The sequence below is a fragment of the Thalassophryne amazonica genome, chromosome 10 (genome assembly GCF_902500255.1).
Source record: "Thalassophryne amazonica chromosome 10, fThaAma1.1, whole genome shotgun sequence".
NCBI classification, from domain to species: domain Eukaryota; kingdom Metazoa; phylum Chordata; class Actinopteri; order Batrachoidiformes; family Batrachoididae; genus Thalassophryne; species Thalassophryne amazonica.
Window position 1 is genome coordinate 13,397,165 of NC_047112.1, and position 26,850 is coordinate 13,424,014.

At 39.6% G+C, this 26,850-nt stretch overlaps 1 protein-coding gene and 1 long non-coding RNA gene across 4 annotated transcripts; both read left to right on the forward strand.

Annotated features, from left to right (window-relative positions):
• The first annotated feature begins 10,659 nt into the window (after nt 1–10,659).
• On the forward strand, nt 10,660–19,948 carry LOC117518331 (regulator of G-protein signaling 1-like). 3 transcript variants are annotated; one of them, XM_034179435.1, is made up of 5 exons: nt 10,660–10,910; nt 11,113–11,181; nt 11,255–11,310; nt 15,179–15,345; nt 19,282–19,948. In XM_034179435.1, the coding sequence occupies exons 1-5, from the start codon at nt 10,834–10,836 to the stop codon at nt 19,465–19,467; spliced, it is 555 nt and encodes a 184-aa protein (XP_034035326.1). In that variant the 5' UTR covers nt 10,660–10,833; the 3' UTR covers nt 19,468–19,948. The 3 variants fall into 3 exon arrangements, with proteins under 3 accessions (XP_034035326.1, XP_034035327.1, XP_034035325.1); XM_034179436.1 differs by having other exon boundaries at nt 10,672–10,910; nt 11,113–11,143; XM_034179434.1 differs by having other exon boundaries at nt 10,676–10,910; nt 11,092–11,181.
• LOC117518334 lies at nt 11,685–13,303 on the forward strand. Its single transcript, XR_004562954.1, has 2 exons — nt 11,685–12,726; nt 12,877–13,303. It is a non-coding gene; the product is annotated as an uncharacterized LOC117518334 (long non-coding RNA).
• Nucleotides 19,949–26,850: the final 6,902 nt, after the last annotated feature.

A 26,850-nucleotide genomic window follows, 5' to 3' on the forward strand; every position in this document is an offset into this window, starting at 1 on the left:
TTTGTTTTTTAACAAAAGTTAACTTGAGGAGACAAAGTGGAGGAGAAATCAGCTGCAATATTCTTGCCGTGTGCCGCAGTTCTCTGGGCATGATCTGGCACGTAGGTGCCTCAACACTGAAGCGCCTACGTGGCAGATCATTAAAGGTTTTTCAGCTTGTTATAACAGCAGACAAAGGAGTAAGTATTAGTTGAATGAATGAATGAATGAAAACTGTTTATTTCGAACATTTGATACAACAACAATTACAAGATAGATCAGTAAAGACAACAACAAAAAAGTTCCTACTGTGTACCCAACATGTCCGAAAAGGGGTAGGGTGAAGCATCAGCTTATTTATCCCTACCCCTTCTTCCCCACAACCAGTAATACCCTTTGCCACATATACACATAAATTCCTACACACCTAAACCGATATTAATATATATATATATATACATATATATACACATACACATACATATACACATCAACATACATACACATATACATATATACACATATATATACACAAACATAAATATACACCTACACATACCTACTTACATACAAAATACTATATATTTACAAGCCGAAGCAAAAAACAAAAACACCCTAACCCTCATTACCCTTCCTCCTCCCTATACCTAGAAAAAACCATATTTTTGTACCGCTGTTTGAACTGGTTCATGCTTGGACATTGCTTGAGCCCCACTCCCAATCTGTTCCACATCCTCACCCCACAGACAGAAATACAGAAACCTTTTAATGTTGTTCGTGCCCACTGATGCTTTAAATTAAATTTCCCCCTCAGACTGTAATCCCCTGATCTGTTAAAAAACATATTTTTAATATTTGCTGGAAGTAAATTGTTTATTGCTTTATACACAATTTGTACTGTTTGAAAATGAACCAAGTCTGTGAATTTTAAGAATTTGGATTGTAAAAATAGTGGATTTGTATGATCTCTATAGCCAGTATTATGAATAATTCTTATAGCTCTTTTCTGCATTACTGATAGTGATTGTGTTGTACCTTTATAAGTATTACCCCATACCTCTGCACAGTACTGTAAATATGGTAAAACCAGTGAGCAGTAAAGAATGCGGAGTGAGTTGTGGTCCAGAATATGTTTCGCTTTGTTTAGAACTGAAATGCTTCTTGACAGTTTACTTTGTATATGTTTTATATGAGTCTTCCAGTTTATCTTATCATCTATTATCACCCCCAGAAACTTATTTTCATGTACCCTTTCAATATCTACCCCCTCGACTTGTAACTGAACCTGTATGTCTGTATTACAATAGCCAAATAACATGTATTTTGTTTTACTTAAATTTAATGATAATTTATTTCTGTCAAACCATATTTTCAATTTTCCCATTTCTATACTGATCCTCCTCAGTAACTCCTGCAAATCCCCCCCTGAACAAAAAATGCTTGTGTCATCTGCAAATAATACTAATTTTAATATTTTGGAAACATTGACAATATCATTTATATAAATTAGAAACAGTTTTGGACCCAATACTGACCCCTGTGGGACGCCACAAGCATTGTCCAAGCATGATGATGTATATTCCCCCAACTTCACAAACTGTTTTCTGTTACTTAAGTAGCTTCTCACCCAGTGCAACACCAACCCCCTAATCCCATACTGTTCAAGTTTACTGATTAATATGTCATGATTGATTGTATCAAAAGCCTTTTTAAGGTCTATAAATATTCCAACTGAATGTAATTTGTGGTCTATGGCGTTTGTAATCTCCTCAACTGATTCTATTAATGCAAGTGATGTTGAACTATGTGCTCTGAATCCATATTGACTATCAGTAAGTAATTTATGTTTATTATGAATTTGTCTAATCTATTATTGAATAACTTTTCTAATAATTTGGAAAATTGTGGAAGCAAAGAAACAGGTCTATAATTTGTGAAGTGGTGTCTATCCCCAGTCTTATACAGCGGCACAACCTTAGCTATTTTCATTTGATTGGGAAATTTACCGGTTTGAAATGATAAGTTACAGATGTATGTTAATGGTTCTACAATCCATTCAATGACCTGTTTTACCACCACCATATCAATTTCATTTAAATCGGTAGATGTTTTATATTTACAATTATTCACAATGTCTATAATTTCATTTCCATCCACTGCTGTGAGGAACATTGAACAGGGATTTCTTTCTATGAGATTATTATCCCAATCCTCAGGTTGGGAATCAGGAATTTTTTCTGCCAAGCTTGGTCCAATATTTACAAAAAAATTATTAAAACCGTTGACTACCTCATCCTTATTTTCCTTCTTGACATTATTATCAATGAAATACTGAGGGTAACTCTGTTTTTTATTACCATTTTTGATAATGCTATTTAATATATCCCATATTCCTTTAATATTGTTTTTGTTATTATATAATATGTTACTATAATATTCCTTCCTACATACCCATATAATATTAGTTAATCTATTTTTGTATTTCTTATATCTATTTTCTGCCTCTTTAGTCTTTAGTTTTATGAATTCTCTATACAGTGTATTTTTCTTATTACATGCATTTCGTAACCCTTTCGTCATCCATGGTCGAGCTTGGATTTTTTGTTTTCTGTAGTCTTGTTTAATTGGACAATTTTTATCATATAATGATGTAAATATTTGTAAAAAAGTTTCATATGCACTATCAACATCACTTTCACTGTATACCTTTTCCCAGTTTTGCTCCTGTAAATCCTTCTTTAGTGTGTTCATGTTTTCCTCTGTCCGCACTCGCCTGTATTTTATTTTCTCCTCTGGCTGATTCCGCCGATGGTTTCTATTATAAACGATGAAAACTGGTAGATGATCACTAATGTCATTGATTAATAATCCACTCACAGTGTTATTCTCAATATCATTGCTGAATATATTATCAATTAAAGTAGCACTATGGGATGTAATTCTGCTTGGCCTGGTGATTTTTGGATATAAACTCATACTGTACATTATACTGATAAATTCATCTGTTATTTTATGCTTATTTGGATTGAGCAGATCAATATTTAATTCACCACAAATGAACACAGTTTTTCGATTTGTTTTTGAGAACATTTTTCCCATACAGTCAGTGAATGTTTCAATACAAGATCCTGGTGCTCTATATATACAGCTGACTAATACATTTTTGCTTTTTTCTTCACATATTTCAATAGTTATACATTCTAATAAGTTATCAATCACAGTTGTCATATTGTCTACTATTTTATAATCCATGTTCTTATCCACATACACAGCCACTCCTCCTCCACTCTTATTCTTTCTGTTTACACAATTAAATTCATATCCATCCAGTTCAAAATCCATTCCTTTATCTTCATTGATCCATGTTTCTGATATAGCAATTATGTTAAATATTTTTTTAAACTGACTTAAATATTCTTTAATGTTGTTAAAGTTTGCATATAGACTTCTGCTGTTGAAATGGATTATTGATAATTTGTTATCCGTTTTAATGATCCGATTAAACTGTTCATCTGTATAATAGCAACAACTGTCATTGATATTTGAGAAGAAATTATTGTCCGGGTCTATATCGTGCTCCAAGTCCAGTACATTGTGGTCTGTGTATTTAAATGTTCTCAGTTCTACTTTTCCATGATCAGCAATCCTTTGAGTTATATCCTTCTTGTCTCCAGATGTAGATGAATAGGTAGTAGATGAATAGGTTCCTCTGGTCTGTGTCATGGTGTTGTGATGTGTTTGTGTCCTCATACTTTATTGGTCATATCTGTCCAGATCCTCACTTTAAGAAACACTATTGTTCATATTTGTCCAGCTCCTCGATGTTCCTTATTGCCATGACTTTTGCTTGTTCAGGTGATCCGTTCAGTTTGATGAATATTTTACAGTTTGAAGTCCATGTGTGCTGGATTTTTCCCTGTTTCTTTAAGAAGCGTGCTTTCCTGGCGATGTCGGCATTCCGTTTGGTGAGATGTTCATTGATGAATACGTTTGTCCCTTTCAGTTTTCTTCCTTGTTTTAACAGTGCTGTTTTGTGTTTTCTGTTGATGAATCTCATGATGACGGTTCGTTTATCACCGTCATTTCTCCGGGGCAGAGGGTGGCACGCTTCAATGTTATTTAAATCCATTTCTATACCTTTAGATAGGAGGAAATCAGCAACCTGTTTTTCCACAGAGCTGACCTCCTGTTCAGATTTAGGTCTGGGCTCTGGCTGGACCACTCAAGGACATTCACAGAGTTGTCCTGAAGCCACTCCTTTGATATCTTGGCTGTGTGTATAGGGTCATTGTCCTGCTGAAAGATGAACCGTCGCCCCATTCTGAGGTCAAGAGCGCTCTGGAGCAGGTTTTCATCCAGGATTTCTCTGTACATTGCTGCATTCATCTTGCCCTAAATCCTGACTAGTCCCCCAGTTCCTGCCACTGAGACTTGTTCATCACTAGTAATTCTATAACTCCCAAAATTAATTCTAAAATTCATTCCATCACTTTCAGCAGTCATGCTCCTGTGTCACTTTCTGTACAAATAGAATCCACTCTTAAACCGTCTCACTCATGGTGCTTTAACACCTCGCTTTCAAAGGACTATGAATTTGATAAAATCATAAGGAGAGAGTGGGCGGACCTTATAGAAAGAAATGACTCTCTGAGTATTTCTCCTTCCTTATTTTGGGAAACAGGAAAAGCAGTAATTAGAGGAAAAATTATTTCATATTCTTCTTATAAAAAAAATGGAACAAAAACTAGAAAATGACCTTGAAGAAAAAATTCAACATTTAAAAAATAATCAAACTTTGACTCAATTAAATAATACTAAATTCCAACTTGACAATATTATATAGAAAAAAATGGAGTTCCTCATTCAACGACCTAGCTATAATAATTTCAAACATAATAATAAATCAGGTAAATTTCTGGCAAATCAATTACAACACAATAACGAAAAATCAAGAATAATATATATCAGGGATCCAGCTGGAAATTCTACACAGTTGTCACACAAAATTAATCAGATATTTAAGAATATTTGAGTTTCTGTAATTTATGTTCATAGCATGGCCCAAGCAGAGGGTCACCCCTTTGAGTCTGGTCTGCTTGAGGTTTCTTCCTCAGAGGGAGTTTTTCCTTACCACTGTTGCTCTGGGGGTTGGTAAGGTTAGACCTTACCTGTGTGAAGCGCCTTGAGGCAACTCTGTTGTGATTTGGCGCTATATAAAGGAAAATAAATTGAAATTGAAGAACTACTACAGTAATCTATACTCATCGGAGAATACACCTAATCCAGTATATATCCAGTCATTCCTCGACAATCTAAACCTACCTCAGCTATCTAAAGAGCACCATTAGACACGCCTGTAACTATCACAGAACTACATGCAGCTTTGAATAAAATGTCTAATGGCAAGGCTCCGGGCCCGGATGGCTTTCCTCCTGAATTCCTGAAGCATTTTTGGCAGATACTGGCTCCACTATTCTTTAGGACTGTCAGAAATTTGGACCAAAGGTCAGATTCCCCCTTATATGAATACTGCAGCAATAAAACTTCTACTGAAACCAGAAAAAGGCCGAATTCTGACCTATAATTTCCGCCTGCTATCATTAATAAATACTGATGTAAAAATCATTGCCAAGGCATTGGCATCCTGTTTGGAAAAAATATCGCCACCAGTAATAAGGACAAACTAATTTTATTAAGGGTCGACATTCTTGGTGGTCCCTGCCCGGGCTTTGGGTTCGGTTGTGCTGGCTCCTTGGCCCCTTGTCCCCGCCGTCACGCACTCCTCCCTTTGGGGGCCTTGGCCTGGATGGTGTGGTTCTGGGGTACCCTCTTTTGTAGGCCTACGCCGGCGCCCTGTGTGCTTCCCCGTGTGTTGGGTTGCTTCCTGTGCCTCCATGTGGGGTGGGGGGGGGTGCATTCTTGCGTCGCCTGGGCCATTCCCTTGGTGGTTTGTCGTGCTGCCCCGGTGGCCCTGGTTGGTACCCTTCCTGACCCCTGGGCCCTTTTACTGTCCTCCTTCTCATTGTTTCTCCTGGGGCCCTGCATCCTAGACCCATTTCCATCTGCTGCATGTAATTCCCGTATGGCTCTTGGCATGCCAGAGTCTTCCACGTCATATGGTAAGGTTCTGTGCTTTTGCCTTGGTCCAACACACCAGCTACAGTAGTGATTGGATATTTAGCTGTGATCTGGGTCTCTGTGTGTGGATGGTTATGTGTTTGTGGCCGTCGCCAGAATTTGGTTTTGGGTGCTGTCAAGCGGATCAAGACTCTGGTGTCCTAGATTAGGGTATGGATGCTCACTAACTAGACAACAGACTGTTGCTGTCACTGCTTGTACATGTGTCGTTGTTTATCCTGGTATGTTTTATTGTTGGGGTTCTGCCTCTGTGGTGTCTCACATTTTTCCATCACTTCACAGTTATTACTGTCACCACTTGTCTTTCGTTCTTGTCTGTCTTCATGTTGTTTTGGTGGTCAGCCCTCTCTGATAGAAGTTATCTCTTAGCTTTAAATAAAATGTTATAGGCTAATCAGGAAGGGCAGGTGAAGGTCTCACACACACACATACACACACACACACACACCACGTTCACTTATGCATTACATTCTATCTGTCTTGCAACAACACATTGCTTGTATGTGTATATATGTATATAAATGGTTCTGCCAGTTTGGCATTTACCATCGCTATATATGCAGACAGGGTGAGGAAAAAAGGTTTGTTGATGGAGAAATGCTAAAGCATCTTTTAGAAATGATGCAACTCCTCTTTGAATCATATTTCTGAGTAATTCAGGCCCAGACCAACTGTCTGTCTGAGTCCGACTGCTTTTGTTCTGCAACTGGGTATTTTTAATATATTTTATATGGTTTATATCAAACATGTTGGTATTTTGTTTATTAGTATAAATAAATTAGGATGATCTGATTCAATTTATTTAAGTTATATTGAATGAGGGAAATTGTACTGATAATTAGGTATGGCCATCTTATATCATGTACATTAATTTGACATTAATCAACTGATTATTTTATTTCTTAAATTTATGTGATGTTATTTTGCACGTTTTCTAAGTTTATATGGCTCTTGTTTTGTTTTTGTTTTTTTTTCTTGTAACAGTGACTCAAACTTTCAGTAAATCATTGTGCAAGTCAGCTCATTAGTCAAACAACAAACAGGTGTGGGTGTGAATACTCAGCCATTAAATCTGACTTTTATAAGAGAGTGTGCTTTGTAATGACAGATTTGTGTGTGCACATGCAGCTCGACAGACATGCTTTGGGATGGACCTCTGTGGTGGTTTTCTCTTTCCACGCTGATGTGTGTCAACGTGCCTTCTGACTCAGGTGGTTAAACCTCAATTACGGTGCATCCGGAAAGTATTCACAGCGCTTCACTGTTTCTACATGTTGTTATGTTGCAGCCTTTTTCCAAAATGGATGAAATTCATTGTGTTCCTCAAAATTCTACACACAATACCCCATAATGACAATGTGAAAAAAGGTTTTGGAGATTTTTACAAATTTATTTAAAAAAAAAAAACAAAGAAATCACATGTACATAAGTATTTAGTCTTTGCCATGAAGCTCAAAATTGAGCTCCGATACATCCTATTTCCGCTGATCATCCTTGAGATCTTTCTGCAGCTTAATTGGAGTCCACCTGGGGTCAGCTCAGTTGGTGGGACATGATTTGGAAAAGACACACACCTGTCTACATATAAGGTCCCACAGTTGACAGTGTATGTCAGAACACAAACCAAGCATGAAGTCAAAGGAATTGTCTGTAGACCTCTGAGACAGGATTGTCTGGATGCACAAATCTGGGGAAGGGGACAGAAATCGCAGGTACATTAAGTATTCACAGCCTTTGCTCAATACTTGATGCCACAAGCTTGGTACCCCTACCGTATCTTTCGGTGCACAGCCATTTTCAGATCTCTCCAGAGATGTTCAATCAGATTCAGGTCTGGGCTCTGGCTGGACCACTCAAGGACATTCACAGAGTTGTCCTGAAGCCACTCCTTTGATATCTTGGCTGTGTGTATAGGGTCATTGTCCTGCTGAAAGATGAACCGTCGCCCCATTCTGAGGTCAAGAGCGCTCTGGAGCAGGTTTTCATCCAGGATTTCTCTGTACATTGCTGCATTCATCTTGCCCTAAATCCTGACTAGTCCCCCAGTTCCTGCCACTGAGACACATCCCCACAATATGATGTTGCCACCACCATGCTTCACTGCAGAGATGGTGCCTGGTTTCATCCAAACATAATGTTTGGTATTCACGCCAAAGAGGTCAATCTTTTCTGAAAGGCAGCTGAAGGAGTTTCAGACCATGAGAAACAAAATTCTCTGCTCTGAGACAAACTCCCTGTGGGCTGCCATGTGCCTTTTACTAAGAAGTGGCTTCCGTCTGGCCTCTCTACCATACAGACCTGATTGGTGGATTGATGCAGAAATGGCTGCCCTTCTGGAAGGTTCTCCTCTCTCCACAGAGGAATGCTGGAGCTCTGACAGAGTGACCATCGGGTTTTTGGTCACCTTCCTGGCTAAGGCCCTTCCTCCCCAATCGCTCAGTTTAGACGGGTGGCCACCTCTAGGAAGAGTCCTGGCGGATCCAAACTCACTGTGCTCTTTGGGACCTTCAAAGAAGCAGAAATGTTTCTGTTCCCTTCCCCAGATTTGTGCCTTGAGACAATCCAGTCTCAGAGGTCTACAGACAATTCCTTTGACTTCATGCTTGGTTTGTGCTCTGATATGCACTGTCAGCTGTGGGACCTGATATGTAGAAAGGTGTGTGTCTTCCCAAATCATGTCCAATCAATTGAATTTACCCCAGGTGGACTCCAATTAAGCCATGGAAACATGTCAACAATGATCAGTGGAAACAGGAGGCACCTGAGCTCAATTTTGAGCTTCATGGCAAAGGCTGTGAATACTTATGTACACGTGATTTTATTTTTTATTTTTTTTCATAAGCTTGCAGAAAATCTCTAAACTTTTTTCACATTGTCATTATGGGGTATTGTGTATGGAATTTTGAGGAAAAAATGGATTCCATCCACTTTGGAATAACAAAATGTGGAAAAAGTGAAGCACTGTGAATACTTTACAGGTGCACTGTAATTTTTTAGTTTCCTACAGAGAAAAAAAATATTATTGATTTGAATAATGAGCCCCTGATTTTTATTTTTTTATTTTTGGGGGGGGGGGGTGTGGGGGGGGGATATGTTGTTTGTCATCTGACTTTTTTAGGAGGTCAAATTTTGAAGTTCTCTATTCCCAAGACTATGAGTAATTGGAAACTCATAATTTGCATGGCGGGTAGAAACATGTAGTTCTACAATTCTGAATTTTTTCCAGCCAAATCTGAGGAGCTGACCTCTGACATCTCCACTGCGGAAAGTTTGAAGTCAGCCAAATTCATGTTCCTCCCGACCAGCAAGAGCGATGGAGAACAATGCCTCTCTGTGTCTGATAAAACCTCTGCTACCATTTGATTGTGTCACAGGGTGCAGGATGAAAGCTTTGAGGTGAGAGGGCAGGTATGTGGTTATACACACGTGGTGTGTTCATGTGACACAGGACAGATTATCATTCAGATAATGTCTTGTCAGACTGTACAGGTCACATGACGTGTGGAAACTTCCCCAGTTTAAGAAGAATCTGTGAAACACAGATGGTGCACATGTTGCATTTTCATGCTGTACAGTTGTCATGTCCAGGTTTCATTTATCCAGCTCCTGTTTGGTGTCACTGTAATTATTAAAAAATAAGTACATCATTTAAAGATACAGTTTGCAGAATCTAGTGTCATCTAATGGTGAAAACCAGTTCTGTGTGTATATGAGTTAAGGCTGCAGTGTCAAACCTGTTCCGAAGAAACCTAACTCAGATCTGGGTTCATTAAAAATTACTTGCCAAAATCAAATATATTCTTTTGGTGTAAATTCTTGAAAATGTGTTTTTACAGCAGTTTCTGGATCATAATCTCTCTGAGCGCCTGCAGTCAATGTTTAGAATGTGCCACTCCACGGAGGCAGCACTTACTAAAGTGGTGAATGATCTTCTGCTGCTGATGGATTAGATCTTATTAGATCTTTGTGCCATGTTTGACAGGGTCAATCAATGTATATTGCTGGATATGCCTGAGAATCATTTTGGCAATACTGAAAATGTTGTCTCATGGCTGACATCTTACTTTTTGTCACTCTCACCATGCTTTGCATAACAATTTTACTTGAAATCTTGTTCCAGTAAAATATGGGGTACCACAGGGGTCTGTGTTAGGCCCACTCCTATTCTCTCTCTACGTGGAAATTCACCACATGGCCAGAATGTTGTAGCTGACATTCCTTTACAATGCAATCAACCACTTCCACTATCCACTCAGGTTGCAGAAATAGTAAAACCCCTCTTTTAGTAATAAAAATGAGGCAACACTTTGGGAACTACTGATCTCAAGGATGCCATAAGGGATCTTGTGGTGCTGTATGTTGGAGGTTAAGACTTTCTTGAGTTGTCAGTGAATGTGCATACAGATGCGACATGATTAATGTGCGTCCATCAACATGTAGCCAAGAAAAAATATTTTCAAGATTTTTTTTTTTACTATATGTTGATTTCTTTACGTTAATTTTAGTGCAGGAACTTTCCAGCTGTGAGTCAGTAACGACAGTCACAGAGTGAAGCAGAATCAGACTGTGTGCTGATCCAAATGGCATTTCTAAACCTGTACCAGCAGGCCCTCAGCGTCACCGCTAACACGCCTTGTTCCGGCAGATTAAAAGAACAAACACAGGAGATTCATATCTGCACACACACCAAGCGTTCTCACAGGATATTATGTTAAAATGCCCAAACTTTTGTTTTCAAAGATTCGCTTCTATCACATTAGACATCTAATGCAAAATGAGAAGCAGCCCAGAAGGTAAGACAGACAATTATTACTGCCGATTAATGTTAAGACTTTCTTTAGTACTCTGGCTCCATTTCTTAAATGTATCTCTACAACTTGTTATTTAATACTTATTTTATTCATCTCAATTCAGAAAATATTAACTTAAAATTCTGTGAGCACATATATAATTTTAATGTCATCAATTTTACAGGACTGATATTGTTTTAAACAGAAAAGGACATAAGGACATCCAGCACATTATGGTCAGTAAAACGTCTGACACATATCCCTCAGAACTCAGGTACTGTACGAGCAAAACGTACCTCGTTGTTCTCATCGTATCATAATAAACCTGTCGGGGTTCTCTTCTGCAGCTGGCATGCAGACCATAAACTCTACACAAGTCTGGAAAAAATGCTGTGGAATGAAAGTAAGAAAGTTATTTACTTTTTCAAAAATTAAGTTGTGTATTTCTTTTAACTACAGAAGTCCACTTAAACAAGTAAAAGCAAACAAAAATCTGCCACTTTTCTTTTTCTCCTCATGTTTTCCTGTCATCGGGATGGAAACATTGCATATTCAACACATCACTATTAATGTCTGATGGATCATAATGTCACATGATCTTATTATTATGATGTAGCATCTTGTAATATACTAATAAAAAGCATCGTCTAACACGCTCTTGAAACCATCTTATCAGTATGATGTGGTCCCTTCGGCTGCTCCCTTGTTTGCACTCGGGGTCGCCACAGCAAATCCAAGGTGGATCTGCATGTTGAATTGGCACAGGTTTTACGCCGGATGTCCTTCCTGACGCAACTCCACATTACATGGAGAAATGTGGCAGGGGTGAGATTTGAACACGGAACCTCCTGCACTGAAACCAAGCGCATTAACCACTTGGCCACCACCCCTGCCTCAGTATGATGTGGTATTTTGGAATAATGATTTTGCATCATCTGATCGTGACTTTGTCTTTCTGTTATGTATCAATACACAACATATACTATTTAAATTTGATTTCTCGTAATATGTCACTTAGCATAATGCAGTGTGTCAACTAGCATCCCATATACAGGATTTGGCTAATTAGAGCCTTCCAGTTTGAATCTTACTGGAGTGACTATGCATTTCAAACCTATGACTCGTAATTACGCATCTCGTCATGTGTGGTCTAGCATCTCGTCATAGGTTCCTTAGTGTCTTGTCATGTGTGGCCTAACATCTCAACTTGACATATGCATTTCAAACCTATGACTCGTAATTACACATCTCGTAATATGTGGCCTAGCATCTCGTCATGTGTGGCCTAACATCTCAACTTGACATATGCATTTCAAACCTATGACTCGTAATTATGCATCTCATCATAGGTGGCTTCACATCTTGTCATGTGTAGCCTAGCATCTCAACTTGACATATGCATTTCAAACCTATGACTCGTAATTACGCATCTCGTCATAGGTGTCTTAGCATCTTGTGGCCTAACATCTCAACTTGACATATGCAGTTCAAACCTATGACTCGTAATTACGCATCTCGTCATGTGTGGTCTAGCATCTCATCATAGGTTCCTTAGTGTCTTGTCATGTGTGGCCTAACATCTCAACTTGACATATGCATTTCAAACCTATGACTCGTAATTACACATCTCGTAATATGTGGCCTAGCATCTCGTCATGTGTGGCCTAACATCTCAACTTGACATATGCATTTCAAACCTATGACTCGTAATTATGCATCTCATCATAGGTGGCTTCACATCTTGTCATGTGTAGCCTAGCATCTCAACTTGACATATGCATTTCAAACCTATGACTCGTAATTACGCATCTCGTCATAGGTGTCTTAGCATCTTGTGGCCTAACATCTCAACTTGACATATGCAGTTCAAACCTATGACTCGTAATTACGCATCTCGTCATGTGTGGCCTAGCATCCAGTCATAGATGGCTTCGCATCTCATCATGTGTGGCCTAGCATCCTGTCATAGGTCGCTTTGCATCTTGTCATGTGTAGCCTAGCATCTCAAATTGACATATGAAGTTCAAACCTATGACTCATAATTACGCATCTCGTCATAGGTGGCTTCGCATCTTGTCATGTGTGGCCTAACATCTCAACTTGACATATGCAGTTCAAACCTATGACTCGTAATTACGCATCTCATCATGTGTGGCCTAGCATCCAGTCATAGATGGCTTCACATCTCATCATGTGTGGCCTAGCATCCCATCATAGGTCGCTTTGCAACTTGTCATGTGTAGCCTAGCATCTCAACTTGACATATGCATTTCAAACGTATGACTCGTAATTACACATCTTGTCATGTGTAGCCTAGCATCTCAACTTGACATATGCATTTCAAACATATGACTTGTAATTACACATCTTGTCATGTGTAGCCTAACATCTCAACTTGACATATGCATTTCAAGCCTATGACTCGTAATTATGCATCTCATCATAGGTGGCTTAGCATCTTGTTATGTGTAGCCTAGCATCTCAACTTGACATATGCAGTTCAAACTTATGACTCGTAATTATGCATGTCATCATGTGTGGCCTAGCATCTCGTCATAGGTGGCTTCACATCTTGTCATGTGTGGCCTAGTATCTCAACTTGAAATATGCAGTTCAAACCTATGACTCGTAATTACACATCTTGTCATGTGTGGCCAACCATCTCGCCACGTGTGGCCTACCACCTCAACTTGACATATGCCATTCAAAAATATCTAATAATGATGCATCGCATCAGATGTGGTGTAGCACCTTGCACTATGTGACCAAGCATCCCATAGGTAGGACTTGGCTCAGCAGCATCTTCTAATATCACTTGGCATCACAACTTGACATATGCATTTCAAAACTATGATTCTGTTATATGGCTGGGGGGGCCTGGCTGCCTTTTTGTTTCTGTCCTTTGTTTCTCCTTCCAGCTGGCTTGCATTTGGGACTGAGTGGCTGTGTTGCTGAGTTTATCAGGACCTCACCCTGATCACCTGAGGCTGATCACCTGCGGCTCATCAGGACTCACAGCTGTGGTGCATCTGCATGGATTGGAACATGGTGGCATTTAAGACTGGAGTGCACAGTGTGTATTTGCCAGAGACTCGACCTTGTGACCAGACGGGTGAGATCGTCGTCTCGGGAGCCATCTCATCATCAGTGGATGCAGAGAACGTCCAGGTTTGATGCACGGTCTGTGAAAGAGGAGGGGGTGAGGTCTCACGCTCGTCAGCACACTTCCTGAGGTACGTTAGATTTTGTGACTAACATTTATACAGTCAGTAAATGTGGTGTCCCTCACACCTTTATTATATTGAGCTGTATGTTAGTCATGTATCGACTTCCACTGCAGTGGAGTTTTGTGAACTGGATGTTCCATGCCTGCAGGTTGGGAAGTTGATTAGTAATCAAGCCAGGAAGTGTTTGCTGTTTGTACACCTTTAAGTGTTCTCTCTGTGTGTAGAGTGTGGACTCACATAATGGTTTCTCCTTTCACAGACTCGGTTTGTTGCGGCCACCTGGGGGGTGTCGGCGGGGTCCTTGGGTCCGAACAGCTTCTGGCTCCGGACCGTTAGCGCTGCTGGGAGCGCACCACGCCAGACCGCACTTTGTTATTTTTGTATCACTGTTATGTATTAAATTCAGTTAGCCTTTGTACCGTGCTCTGCTTATTTCATACTGGGTCCTTCAAACGCTGGTCGGTTCTCCGAGCTGCGTCCGACACATAACAGATTCGTGATTATGCATTGCATAATGTGACCTAGTGTCCCACAGGTAGGGTTTGGCATCTAATAAGCAAGGTTGGGTAGGATTACTTTGAAAGAATACATGTGGATTACATGTATGTATGTACATACATTTGGATTACTTGTAATCTGATTACTTTTGGATTACATTTCAAAGAAATCCTACCCAACCCTGCTAATAAGTAGAATCTTCTATTATAATTAAGAATTTTTGGCACTTTGGAATAATGATCTACTGTTGTGCTCAAAAGTTTACATATACTGGCAGAATTTTTGTCTTTTTTTCTTGGGGGGGGGGTGGGGGCTTTTTTGACCATTTTTCAGAGAATATCAATGATAACACTGTTCTTAATATTGTGTATTGCCCCCTTTAACATCAGTGACGTAACAAATACACTACTTAATGAGGAGGAAAGTAAAATTGCAGATTTTCCTTTCAGCTGCTTTGGCATCTCTTTTATTTGTGTCTACTTAATGTTCTTTTGACTTCTCTGATGACATCCCAGAGTTCAGTCATCATGTGCTTGTGTTTTACAGGGTTCTTGGCAGCGTTCCGTGCCTTTCTGCAGTCTGAGTTTAGCGACGAAAACATTGATTTCTGGTTAGCTTGTGAAAACTTCAGGGCAACCACCTCACAGGAGAAGCTCTGCTGTAAAGCAAAGCAGATCTACCAGGAGTTCATCCATCCTGCAGCTTCCAGAGAGGTCAGTCAGGCTGGATGATGGCTCATGGGGAAAGAAAGAAAGTGGATATTTCTTGTCAAATCTGCTTGTTTTTTTTGTTTGTTTGTTTGTTTGTTTGTTTGTTTGTTTGTTTGTTTGTTTGTTTGGGGGGGGGGGGTGTCAGCTCAGATCCTGCATTAAAATGCTCCCATATTTCAAAGTTGAAGCCTAATTTAAGAGCAAATAACTTTTCTTTATCTTTAACCATCAAGGAACCAAACTCATTGCAGTACAATCTTTTAGCCCCTATTCCAGAAAGTACTGTATGCTGATGGATCTGTTAAGTGTCAGTTCCTCTGTAACTGGAGCAGCCATCCATGACTGGTCCAGCAGACATAAGCATATGTTGTAGATATCATGTGTTTTCATGTGACAATTTGGCCTTGTGGTGCGTTTCTCGGTCTATAATCCAGCATCCAAGATGCCTCCATGTTGAGGCCCCCACCTGCAGCAGAAGGCCAAAGAATCACCCACATTCCACTTGGCGGTGGCAGTTAGATGGTAACTTTCATGAAGTGAGGATGGACCAGTTATCTTCCAGGACCCAAGGATGTTGCGCACAGAATACACCCATTAATAATGAACTCAATGTGCTTGACTGTGCGCTCGGATTATGCACTGTATAAATGAAAGTGAGAAGATGGACATGCTCTCCAAAAACCTTTTTTAATTTCTGCAAAATTACAGTATCAATCTTCATCAGAAAAATCTTGCATATGTATCCTGTGATTTTGTAGTTGTGGGTATACGATCCTGATCTGGTGGACCAAATGTAAGATTGGACTGAGGCATTCTTTCATTTTGGGTCCAGCTCAAAGTGGCAGCAGAACAAGCAGCAAATCCTACACAAAGTGTATTTTAAATTGCTGCAAGTGTATTTTATTGTGTCACTTTTTTTATATATTTTATAAGTACTTATTGGAGTTGCGACCCTAATTTCATTGTTCTGGAATCAGTTCAATGACAATAAATGCTTTTAATTCACTTCACATTCCTCTGCCAAGTCCTGCACTCTTCCCAGGGGATCCCAAGGCATTCCCAAACCAACTAGAAAATATAAACCCCGCAGCATGTCCTGGGTTTTCCCAAGGCCACCTCCCACTCGGATGTGCCTGGAAGACCTCCTTAGGAAGATGACTAGGAGGTCTCCTCACCAGATGCCCAAAGCACTTCAAATGGCTCCTTTCGATGCAAATAAGCAGCAGCTCTGAGTCTGAGTCCCTCCCGGAGACATAACTTTAATAAGCTTCAACAAGCTCACCACAAGAACCAGAATGCAATCTTACCAATAAGACAGTAAGTAGTCAAGGTAAACTTTATTATCCACAAGTAGGAAATTCATGTCTACTGCATAACATTAAAAATATAAATGCAAAACATTAAAACTAAAACAAGATAGACAAAGAATAACAACATTTAAAAACATGACAAACGTGTGTGACTAAATAAAATGGTTGAGTGCTAAGATATAAAGTGTGCTGATAATTTAAAATGCCGTAGAGTTTATATCTGTTGTTGTACAATCTAATTGCTGTAGGCGTGAAAGACTTGTTCTACCTTGTGGAATTAATTTTCTGTTGCAGGAGTCTGACGCGTGACCTGTTAGCAATTGTGATGAAGAGGATGGGTTGAATTATTATCATAGACAATTATCAATAATTGAATCACAGACAATTATTTATCTATAATCATCCGACATCCTTTGCACTCCTTTGATGTCGTCGTGCCACTGTGATTATTAAAATAAAATCTCTCTTAAGATCTGAGCAGCAAAAAAAAAAAAAAAGATATGGGCCCATTTTTTCATATCAAATTGCAGGAGGGAAACGGTGTGTTTCAGTTCAGTTAGTTACGTCTGTCACTAATATATTTACATTTCATTTCATTTTCATTTGGCTGTGTTGCACTGATTAAACGTGGGGTTTTATGATCTGGGTCGACTTTTATATTTAACAATGGAACATTGGCTCTGGAATAATTATTGCTCACTACCACGTCTAACAATGGCAATTTATTCTTAATGATACAGCACACGTAGATGAGATGAGTTATTAAGTTTGTGTGCATATGTGAACATTTTGCAGTCCAATTTGTTTTTATAAATAGATTAGAATAGATTAATCCCTTGGGAAGACTCCCTCAGGGAAATTGAGGTTCCAACAGTATTGTATAGCAGCATACAGAAGTACAAAAAAAATTATAAATATGAATACCAGAAATACTGTTTGCTGCTACTGTTCCTCTCCTTCCCGTCCCCTGTCTTTACTCCTCCTCCCCCCAAGGGAGGAGTTGTACAGTCTGATGGCCTGAGGGACAAAGGAGTTTTTCAGTCTGTTGGTCCTGTACTTGGGAAGGAGCAGTATGTGGCTGAAGAGGCTCATCACACACAATGTATGCATTAAAATGGTCATGGACATTATTTAGCTCCTGTTTTGTGCTTGTGCAATTGTTATAAAGGAGGATTTTGCATGTTCTTCCCGTGTTTGTGTGCGTTCCCTCCTTCTGCTTCCAAAGACATGCAGCTTTGGTGAACTGGTGACATATTGACTGCAGATGTGAGTGCGTGGATTACTTTGAATACTGATATGTGAAGGCCAATCCAGAAAGTAGAGAAGCTTGAATCTTCGACTGGACTGGGTTGCTTGACGCGAGGACGTTTTGCTTCAAATTGCAGAAGCTTCCTCAGCTAAAATTCATTCTTCCCTACTAGAGTCAAGACAGAAGTCAGACTACCAGAGCAAGAATTTTAGCTGAGGAAGCTTCTGCGATTTGAAGCGAAACGTCCTCGCGTCAAGCAACCCAGTCCAGTCGAAGATTCAAGCTTCTCTACTATGGAAACCACCTGGACAACTGAGAGCCTACACAGAAGCCAATCCAGAAACTTAACGTTAGCTTGCTGTATCCAGTTTTGACATGGGATCATGTCCTGTTGGAACATCTAGCTTGTTGACCTGTTGAATTGAGGTAATGTTGAAGAATTTGGAGGTAGTTCTTCTTCTTCTTCTTGATTATTCCATCAACTTTGTGCAGTGCACCAGTACCACCAGCAGCAAAACAGCCCCAGAGTACGATGCTACCACCACCATGCTCCACAGTTGGTACAGTGTTCCTCAAAGCCTCACCTTTACACATCCAAACATACTTCTTCATTGTCATCGTGGCTAGAAAGCTTTTTCTCGTCTGATCATAAAACCTTTCTCCAGAAGGCATCTGGCTTGTCCATGTGGGCAGTTGCAAATTTAAGTCTAACTTCAAGGTGTCAAGTTTGGGACAGGGGCTTCTGTCTTGGTTAGCACCCTGTCAGTCCTAGGAGATGTAAAACTCATTTCACTGTGGACAGTGATGCTGGTGTTCCAGCAGCCTGAGCCTTGGAGGTTCCTTTTGTTGTTCCTGAACACCCTAACCTTTCCTCTCATCTGACGGTGACAGTTTGGGTCTTCTTCCAGACCTTTGTAAACTGGTGACACATCTGACTAACTTGTACTTAACGTACACTTGTTTGAAGTGATGATTTTGAAATCTAGAGTTGGTTAGAAATGGCTTTCCGATATGTGTAAATGAATGTAGAGTTTGAATACGTTTGTCTGTCAATATGTGGCCCAGTGACAGACTGGTGGCCAGTCCAGGAAGTACCCTGCCTCTCGGCTAATGACCGCTTCGATACGCTTACAATTGCTGGGTTCAGAAAAAGGATGGAGGGATAGAAATGGCAAATATATGTGCTCTAACAAGTCTTCCTACAGTTACAGTTGTTATTATGTTCACCTGCACTGACAGAGCCAAGGTGCACTTTGGGAAATGTTCTCAAACTGAAAAGAACGCCTGTCCCTTCTTTTGGATACCAGATTGTCTGGATAATTTTCCCATTGCTAATGTCACCTCATTGCCTCATGTGTGTTGTATCTCTCTGTGCTGTAGATAAACGTGGACCACCACATTAAAGAGGCCATCAAGAAGTCTTTGGACAAACCGACTCCCATGTGTTTTGACGAGGCTCAGCGACAAGTGTACCTGCTGATGGAACGAGACTCGTGCCCCAGATTCCTGAACTCCGATGCCTACATGAGCCTCACACAGAAGAATAGGAGTGTGTGGTACATGTAGCTGTCACACGGGCAATGTTTTTTTTTTTTTTCCTATTTGACTTAAAACTGAATAGACACATTATTTCTGCTAACCAAATGGAAAGGAGCTGATTTTCATAAAAGTTGTGAAAACACTGGAATAGTGTCCTGTAAAACTTGGGCTCCAGACAAAAGGTCAGAATTGAGCGCTCATTTATCACTGCTGTGTATGAAATGTTCCTCAAATGTGCATGATCACTCCACGGAAAAGTGTGCGATTCATCAGTTTGTACTTGAAAATAACGCATGTACACGGACTCACTCCTCTGATCACACACATGCACAGCAGTTTGTGGTTTAAAAAAGCCAAAGTACAATTGAAAGGCATGAGAGGGTGGATGCATACGCCTGCACGCTCGACACACCATAATATAAATGCACAAGTAAATATACATTTCTGTAATGGTGTATTTGACTGTGTGTGACTTTAATACGACATCTTTGACTTCATTTTGAACTCATTAATACCAATCAATCACACACATTTTGCTGATCAATATATGCTTTCTGTCATCTAGCTAGGCTTCTTGGTTGTTGAGATATACAAAAGAGGTGTTTTCAGACTGTTTCTCTTTAAAATTCTGACCACCTCTAGACATCTATCCAAGCAATGTTCCCCCCAAGTTAGAAGGGAATCTGTCCACCCATTTTTGAGTTCCCTTGTCCACACACACTCACACACACTACTGTAAACAATACCTGCTGTCGCTGCTTTGCCAACATGCAAGGGAATAAAATACCATTTGCCAGATGGAGCAAGGTTGGACACACTGGACCAAACCCTGAGGGCCCACTCATGCTACGATGTGGAGCAGCTGATGCTGTCCGACGTGGCAGATTCTCAAAAATCTCTGTGAAAAACCAGAGAAAGTTCTCTCCAGGGGTCCAAATTTCCTGTCTTCATCGCAGGTGGATGCAGCTTGGTTGAAGCCAACATTGTACAGGTGGAGCTTGATGTTTGACTGACTTACTGTAGGAGTGGTTCAACTTTCGCTATCGGAGAGCATGCGCTTTGGTAGCAGACGTCTCGGACACCAGCGTAGCTTGGTGAGCTCGTCGTTGACTCAATGTTTGTGACGTAGCCTCAATAAACTCAACGTAACTCTGCAATTGCATCACTTGCTACTGGTGCGTCATTTGAGACAGGTTTGCACATATGCACATTTCATCTGATTTCTACATATTTCTTCGTGCCCAAGGGATTCAGAGAAACTTACGATATTGGCCAGCGGAGGCAAATGGAGCAGTAACGCCCTATTAGCGGAGGTGATGCAGCGGTAGCAGAGTTCAACTCTTGCTGCTCAAGTCTCTTAGTGTGAATGTCTAAGATTTTAAGCAAGCTGAAATTTTTTTTATGGACCACGACAAACATCAGCGTTGGTCAACCGACTTCGACTTAGTTCCTGCACCGTCTGGCGAACCTCGTCGCTGATCGACGTAAATCAACTTTTCACTCACCGTCAGTAAGTGCTGGGCTAACTGTCAGAATGCGAATGTACCATTAACTATGAAGGGTTAAGATAATCCATTAATAGCTAAGTCATGTATTCCTCTTGTACACATGTGGGCTGCTAATTATCTATTGAGGGTGCGATGGATTTAATAAACGTGAAAGCTTTAAGCTTAATTGCATAATAAAGTCGGAATAGTTGGAAGTCGGTTGGAAGGACAGTGGAATGTAAAGTTAAAGGCACATGAAAGATGATTAATTCCTGATGATTCATCAGATGAGAGATAAAGTACTGCGTAGTTGATACATGAATTCATAATAATTCATGTACCCTAAATGTAAAGTGTTACCAAGACAACTTCAATTCTCCAATCCTGCCGCAAATGCGCTGGTGCATAGCCGACACTTTGGAGTCACTCATGTTGCACTTATATACCACGTTCCTAGAAAGGTAAAACTTCTCTAAATGGTAAATGGACTGGTTTTATATAGCGCTTTTCCATCTGCATCAGACGCTCAAAGCGCTTTACAATTATGCCTCACATTCACCCCGATGTCAGGGTGCTGCCATACAAGGCGCTCACTACACACCGGGAGCAATAGGGGATTAAAGACCTTGCCCAAGGGCCCTTAGTGATTTTCCAGTCAGGCGGGGAACCCAGGATCTTCTGGTCTCAAGCCCAACACCTTAACCACTAGACCATCACCTCCCCTGGGCACAAACATATTTTTACTGTCATTTTTTTGTGGATCTTTGCTGTGTTTTTTTGGAGACAAGTTACCCCCCAATCCAGGGGTACCAAAAAGGGGTGAATAAGGAAAGGATTCTAGAGGCCCATGACTAACAGGGGCCCAAAGAGGCCTCTAATACAATTAGAATACTGACAAAATAATATGGGGGGTGGCCCAGGAAGATTTCTATTCACGGGGACCAAAATCCCTGGTGGCACCCCTGCCCCGTCCCACCCCATTATTCACAAGAAGGTAGTCCATCAAAAAATGGAATCAGGACATTTTAAAGTCCTTCATATGATGTACAATTGGTAGTTTTTTTAAACATGAACTTATTTTTTTCCTGATGTTTGGGGCAGATCCTGAACAATTACATTTGTAATATACAGAAATATTTATTGTATTCCCCCTGGCTTTATAATTACACTCTGCACAATCACAGTTAAATTTAATCTCATCAATATTTTGGTCAGATCCATTGAAAGAAGTCCTTTTCTTTTCACGCTGTGTCAAGTTTGCAAAAATGTAACTTCATCATCCGGTTGTCATGGTAATAAGATGTTGAAATGTTGCTCGGGAAGAAGGCTGAGGATGTGAGAAGAAAACAGAAAGTGATGTTGGGATGTGCACGTGGAAAAACATGTTTTAAGTGAAAGTGTTGAGATAAAGGAAGAATGAAAAATCTATCTGTTTTTATTAAAGTATTTTCTGAATGCAAACAATGTGCTTCTGTTTCTCCCTTAACTTTTAAACGTGCATATTAACATAGTTGAAGCAAGTGCAGATTCTAACATCCATAACCATCTGTTCATTCGTGTAGAATTACCTGTATCAATGATTTGATGGGTTTTCATGAGCTGAGAATGAGACCTTGATATCTACAGCAGGCCCCCCACATGAAGGCCGCCATATTGGTATAGTAGCCCAAAAAAACTCGACCTCTATCTTTCAGATTTACTCTGTCTTTGGATTTTGCAGCATGGCTGGAAGACTGAAGAGAAAAGAAGAGGACTCAGTGGTTGATTACCTGTACACTGCCTACCGACTGCTAGCGGAGGACAAGTGGTAAGTGTCAGCCAACCAAAATGAGGCTCAAGAGAAAGAAGGAAAAAGTTGCAGATCTTTGACTGGCTGCTTGAGGATGCAGCAGGGTCCCATAGAAGCTCATGTTAAAATGTCCAACTTTACAGCAGAAATAAACATGCTTGAAGCGTGGGAAGATAAACTGCTTCGGCCTCAAAAGCTAGTCGCCCCGCCCCACTCCATGACAACTGTACAGCTGATGGATTTTTATCTCAACATAAAGTTATGCATAAATAGGGGTGTGGTTGCTTTATGTGACACACCTTCTAGTTGTCTGAAGGACATTTTTTGTGTTACCTGAGCATTTTCATTACAAATATCTGTAACGTATGGCTTGTTGTGTGGTTATTGGTCCAAATGGATCATGTGGCACTTTTGATAATGGTAGGTCCAGTAAATCTATGAATATTAAGGATATTAGTTGGTCATAATTTTTAATGCTCACACCAGAACCGCATGTTGTGAGAACCACTGTCCAGTCCGCAAAAATATGATTTAATAAACACCCAAACCAAGGTTAGCATGTTACTATAGCTTGTTCAGTAGCTCGAATAAATGGGTGTGTTTGAGTTTCGGTCTCGCTCAGCCATCACCGCTGTATTCATTTCTGAGTTGGCATGACGTAGATGGAATAAGCAATTTTTTGCCCTTCAAAATACGTCTTCTGAGTCTCTACAGAAAAGCTACGGGTGACATCATGGAGGGTTTGTCCAGGATACATGCAGTCTGAGAATCCCCTTTGGAGGCTCATCGTTGCTGCTTTTCATAAGAAAATCAAAAGGAGCACAAATGAAAACATGAAGGGAAACAATTTCATGCCCAGTGTCAGCATAATTTAATCTCCAGGCTCACCACTAGGTGACACTAAATTGCACACACTGTAGCTTTAATAACTCAACATCAACTTGTTCCAACATTGACTACATTTCCACAGAAGAGCGCGTTCATGACCGCGCTATTTATGTTTCCACGGTCAAAATACGAAGGCAAAAGTTTATATTTGTCCTCGTCGTTACTTGGAGATGTGAGGATGGACATGAGTCAAAGAAAAAAAAAGTTTCCACAGCTCAGCCGGCTAAGAGATTCTGTTTTTGGTCACATGTTTTATATACCCTGTAATTAGGTGCAGAGATGACTTTGCACACCAGCGTGGGGGTTTACCCAACTGGAAAAAAGTAACCCTGTGGTCACCTTTGATCCTGTTCTGCGCTCTAAATGGCTTTATTCCTAAAAACTGTGCCTAAAAAGGAGCAGCGAGGCAGCTAATAATAACTCAGGGGTTTAGACGGCAATACTGAAGTCATCAGACAACCTGATGCGTAACAAATCGGCCTGAATGTGCTCCTGTGTTCAGGGAATAATCTCAGTCCGACAGAGCCACACGGCCAAAAAAATAATATAATATAAAGGTCATCTCACAAAATGAACTTGAATACATTTGTTTTATTCAAAGATGTATTCCATTTACTTTTTAGAGTGCATTATAATTTGTTCTAACAGACCACAAATATTAATGATATCAACCTAGTTTTTAAGGGGCACCCCTGCCTCTTTGAAACTTTTTAATAAAACAGGACTCATTCATAAGCATATATTTAAGGATGAACATGAAGAGTGAAACCTGGTTGACTCTATTGAGAAATCAATGGCAGGTTTTTCAAGATTTAAAGGCAAACCCAGACAAGAGCAATTTGAGATGTCTGACATCCGCCAAGGGTTGACGAGGACTCAAAACAACAGATATGTGATTCACATCGTGACCTGGACTTTACCTGAAACCGGATTCCACAACATAGTGCAGTAATTTCATACTGATCCAGAATGGTCTGACTGATCAAGATGTTGCAATATGATATTTAATTCACAAGCTGAAACAAAATAGTGTCTTCCTGATCTTGGTTTTTCATTGTGATATCGTATCCGTGAAGAAGTTTTGACGTAATCCTTAAAACCCTATACATAAAGGGATAACCTCCAAATTTTAATGGAGTCTTCCATGGTCTAATATCTCTATCTGTGGTGAAAATTTTGTCAAAATCTGTACAATAGTTTTGATGTAATCCTGCTAACAGACAGACAGACAGGTCAATAAATAAACACAGATGATTTGATTACGTCCTTGGTGGACATAAAGAAAGGAAGGTATAACAAACAAAATTGCTGTAGTACTCAATGCATATACTTTTTACTCAGTGGACAACCAGTAATTTTTGACATTAACAAAAAAGGGCTGGAATATGCTAACTATATATATATATATATATATATATATATATATATATATATAAACAAAAAAGGGCTGGAATATGCTAACTATATATATATATATATATATATATATATATATATATAAACAAAAAAGGGCTGGAATATGCTAACTATATATATATATATATATATATATATATATATATATATATATATATATATATATATATATATAAACAAAAAAGGGCTGGAATATGCTAACTATATATATATATATATATATATATATATATATATATATATATATATATATATATATATATAATTCATTTTAGCATGATAGGGATCAATATTGTGGACCTTTGTGATTTTAGAGCTTTTAAAACATGCCCACTGCTGAATAAAATTTCAGATTTCCAAAATTGATTTCCACGTGTAAACATATAAATGCCACATACATCTAAAGTGGTATTCAAATCAATCAATCAGTTAATCAATCAATCAACATATATTTATATAGCCCTTCACAGCAGCCAAAAAGTGACTAAAGTGCTTTTCAGTAAACAAGAAAAGAAAAATCACATGAATAAAACCAAACAATCAACAAAATAATTTTCAAAAACACATTATAGCAAAACATGTCACAGCACCACTATGTATTTAAAGCCATTTTAAGTAAATAAGTCTTGAGCTTTCATTTAAAAAGTGCTCGGTCAGAAATGGTGTGTAAATCAGGAGGCAACTTTGTTTTTCCTGTTTCAGAGAGCAGGAACATTAATAAATAGATCGTCTTGCATGGCCCGATTTTCACAGACACACAGTTACACACATGGAGTTTTTTTTTTTTACACATTTGTGGATCTAATTACAGACACACAGATTTTGTGACACATTTGTGGATCGGATTACACATTTGCAAATAGTTTTGCAACAATAATGGCCCCACGTGTTCTACCAGTCAAGAACTAAGAAACACCAGACTTAATATGCAATGCAGGTGATCTCTAGGGGCAGGGTTGGAGCAACAGTAGCTGTGGGCATGAAGATGTGAGGAGCTGTGGCTGATACGTGTGGCCAGCATAGCATCAATATGGATGTAGTCACCTTTATTTAAGATATCATTTCCTGATAAGCAACACAGTTGCACAGTTGGAGGGATTATATTTCCCAGTTGGCTTGGGAACTGAGGATAGGGAAGTATGGGATGAGCTTGTTTATCTATTGACACTGCAACCTGGACTCAGATAAGTGGCAGAAAATGAATGAATGAAAAAAGTTGTAAGAATGTCACATATAATGAAAATCCACTTCAGACAGGACTTTGACCTTGAAATTTTTTTCCAAGGTAAATTTTTGTAGAAATAGAAACTCGTGTTGGAGGAGGTTTGCGCTCTGTGAGTGCGGTGCTCTAGTCTTGGGCTTGTATTCACAGACTTGAGTGATTGCATCTCACAAAATCGGACTACGTGGTGATAATATACGAAAGCTTTTTGATTCAGAGCCCTTTGGGGTGACATCTAGTCCTTGTGCAACCACTTCTACGTATGTAATATTAACGCTGCACTCTGTTTTTGCAGGTAACACAGCTTTTTGAACTTTTATTATGTGGAGTTATTTCAGAGATATTTAACTGAGGGCTTGTGAGGTCTCACATGCAGTATCTCATGGCGCACTGTTCTTCGCACACAATCTGTCACTGTTTTTTTCCAAAGCCCGCCACAGTTGCCGTGGTAACCAAAAGGAAGTGAGTCCTGTCACTGTCACTGGTGTTAGTAAAACAGGCACAATGTGAGGAACTGCTACACGCTGATGGAAGATGTGCGCTTTAACTGGTCTTCCTCTATAATGACAGTGCAGTGGAAGTATAAAAAAGTCACGATGGACTTCTGC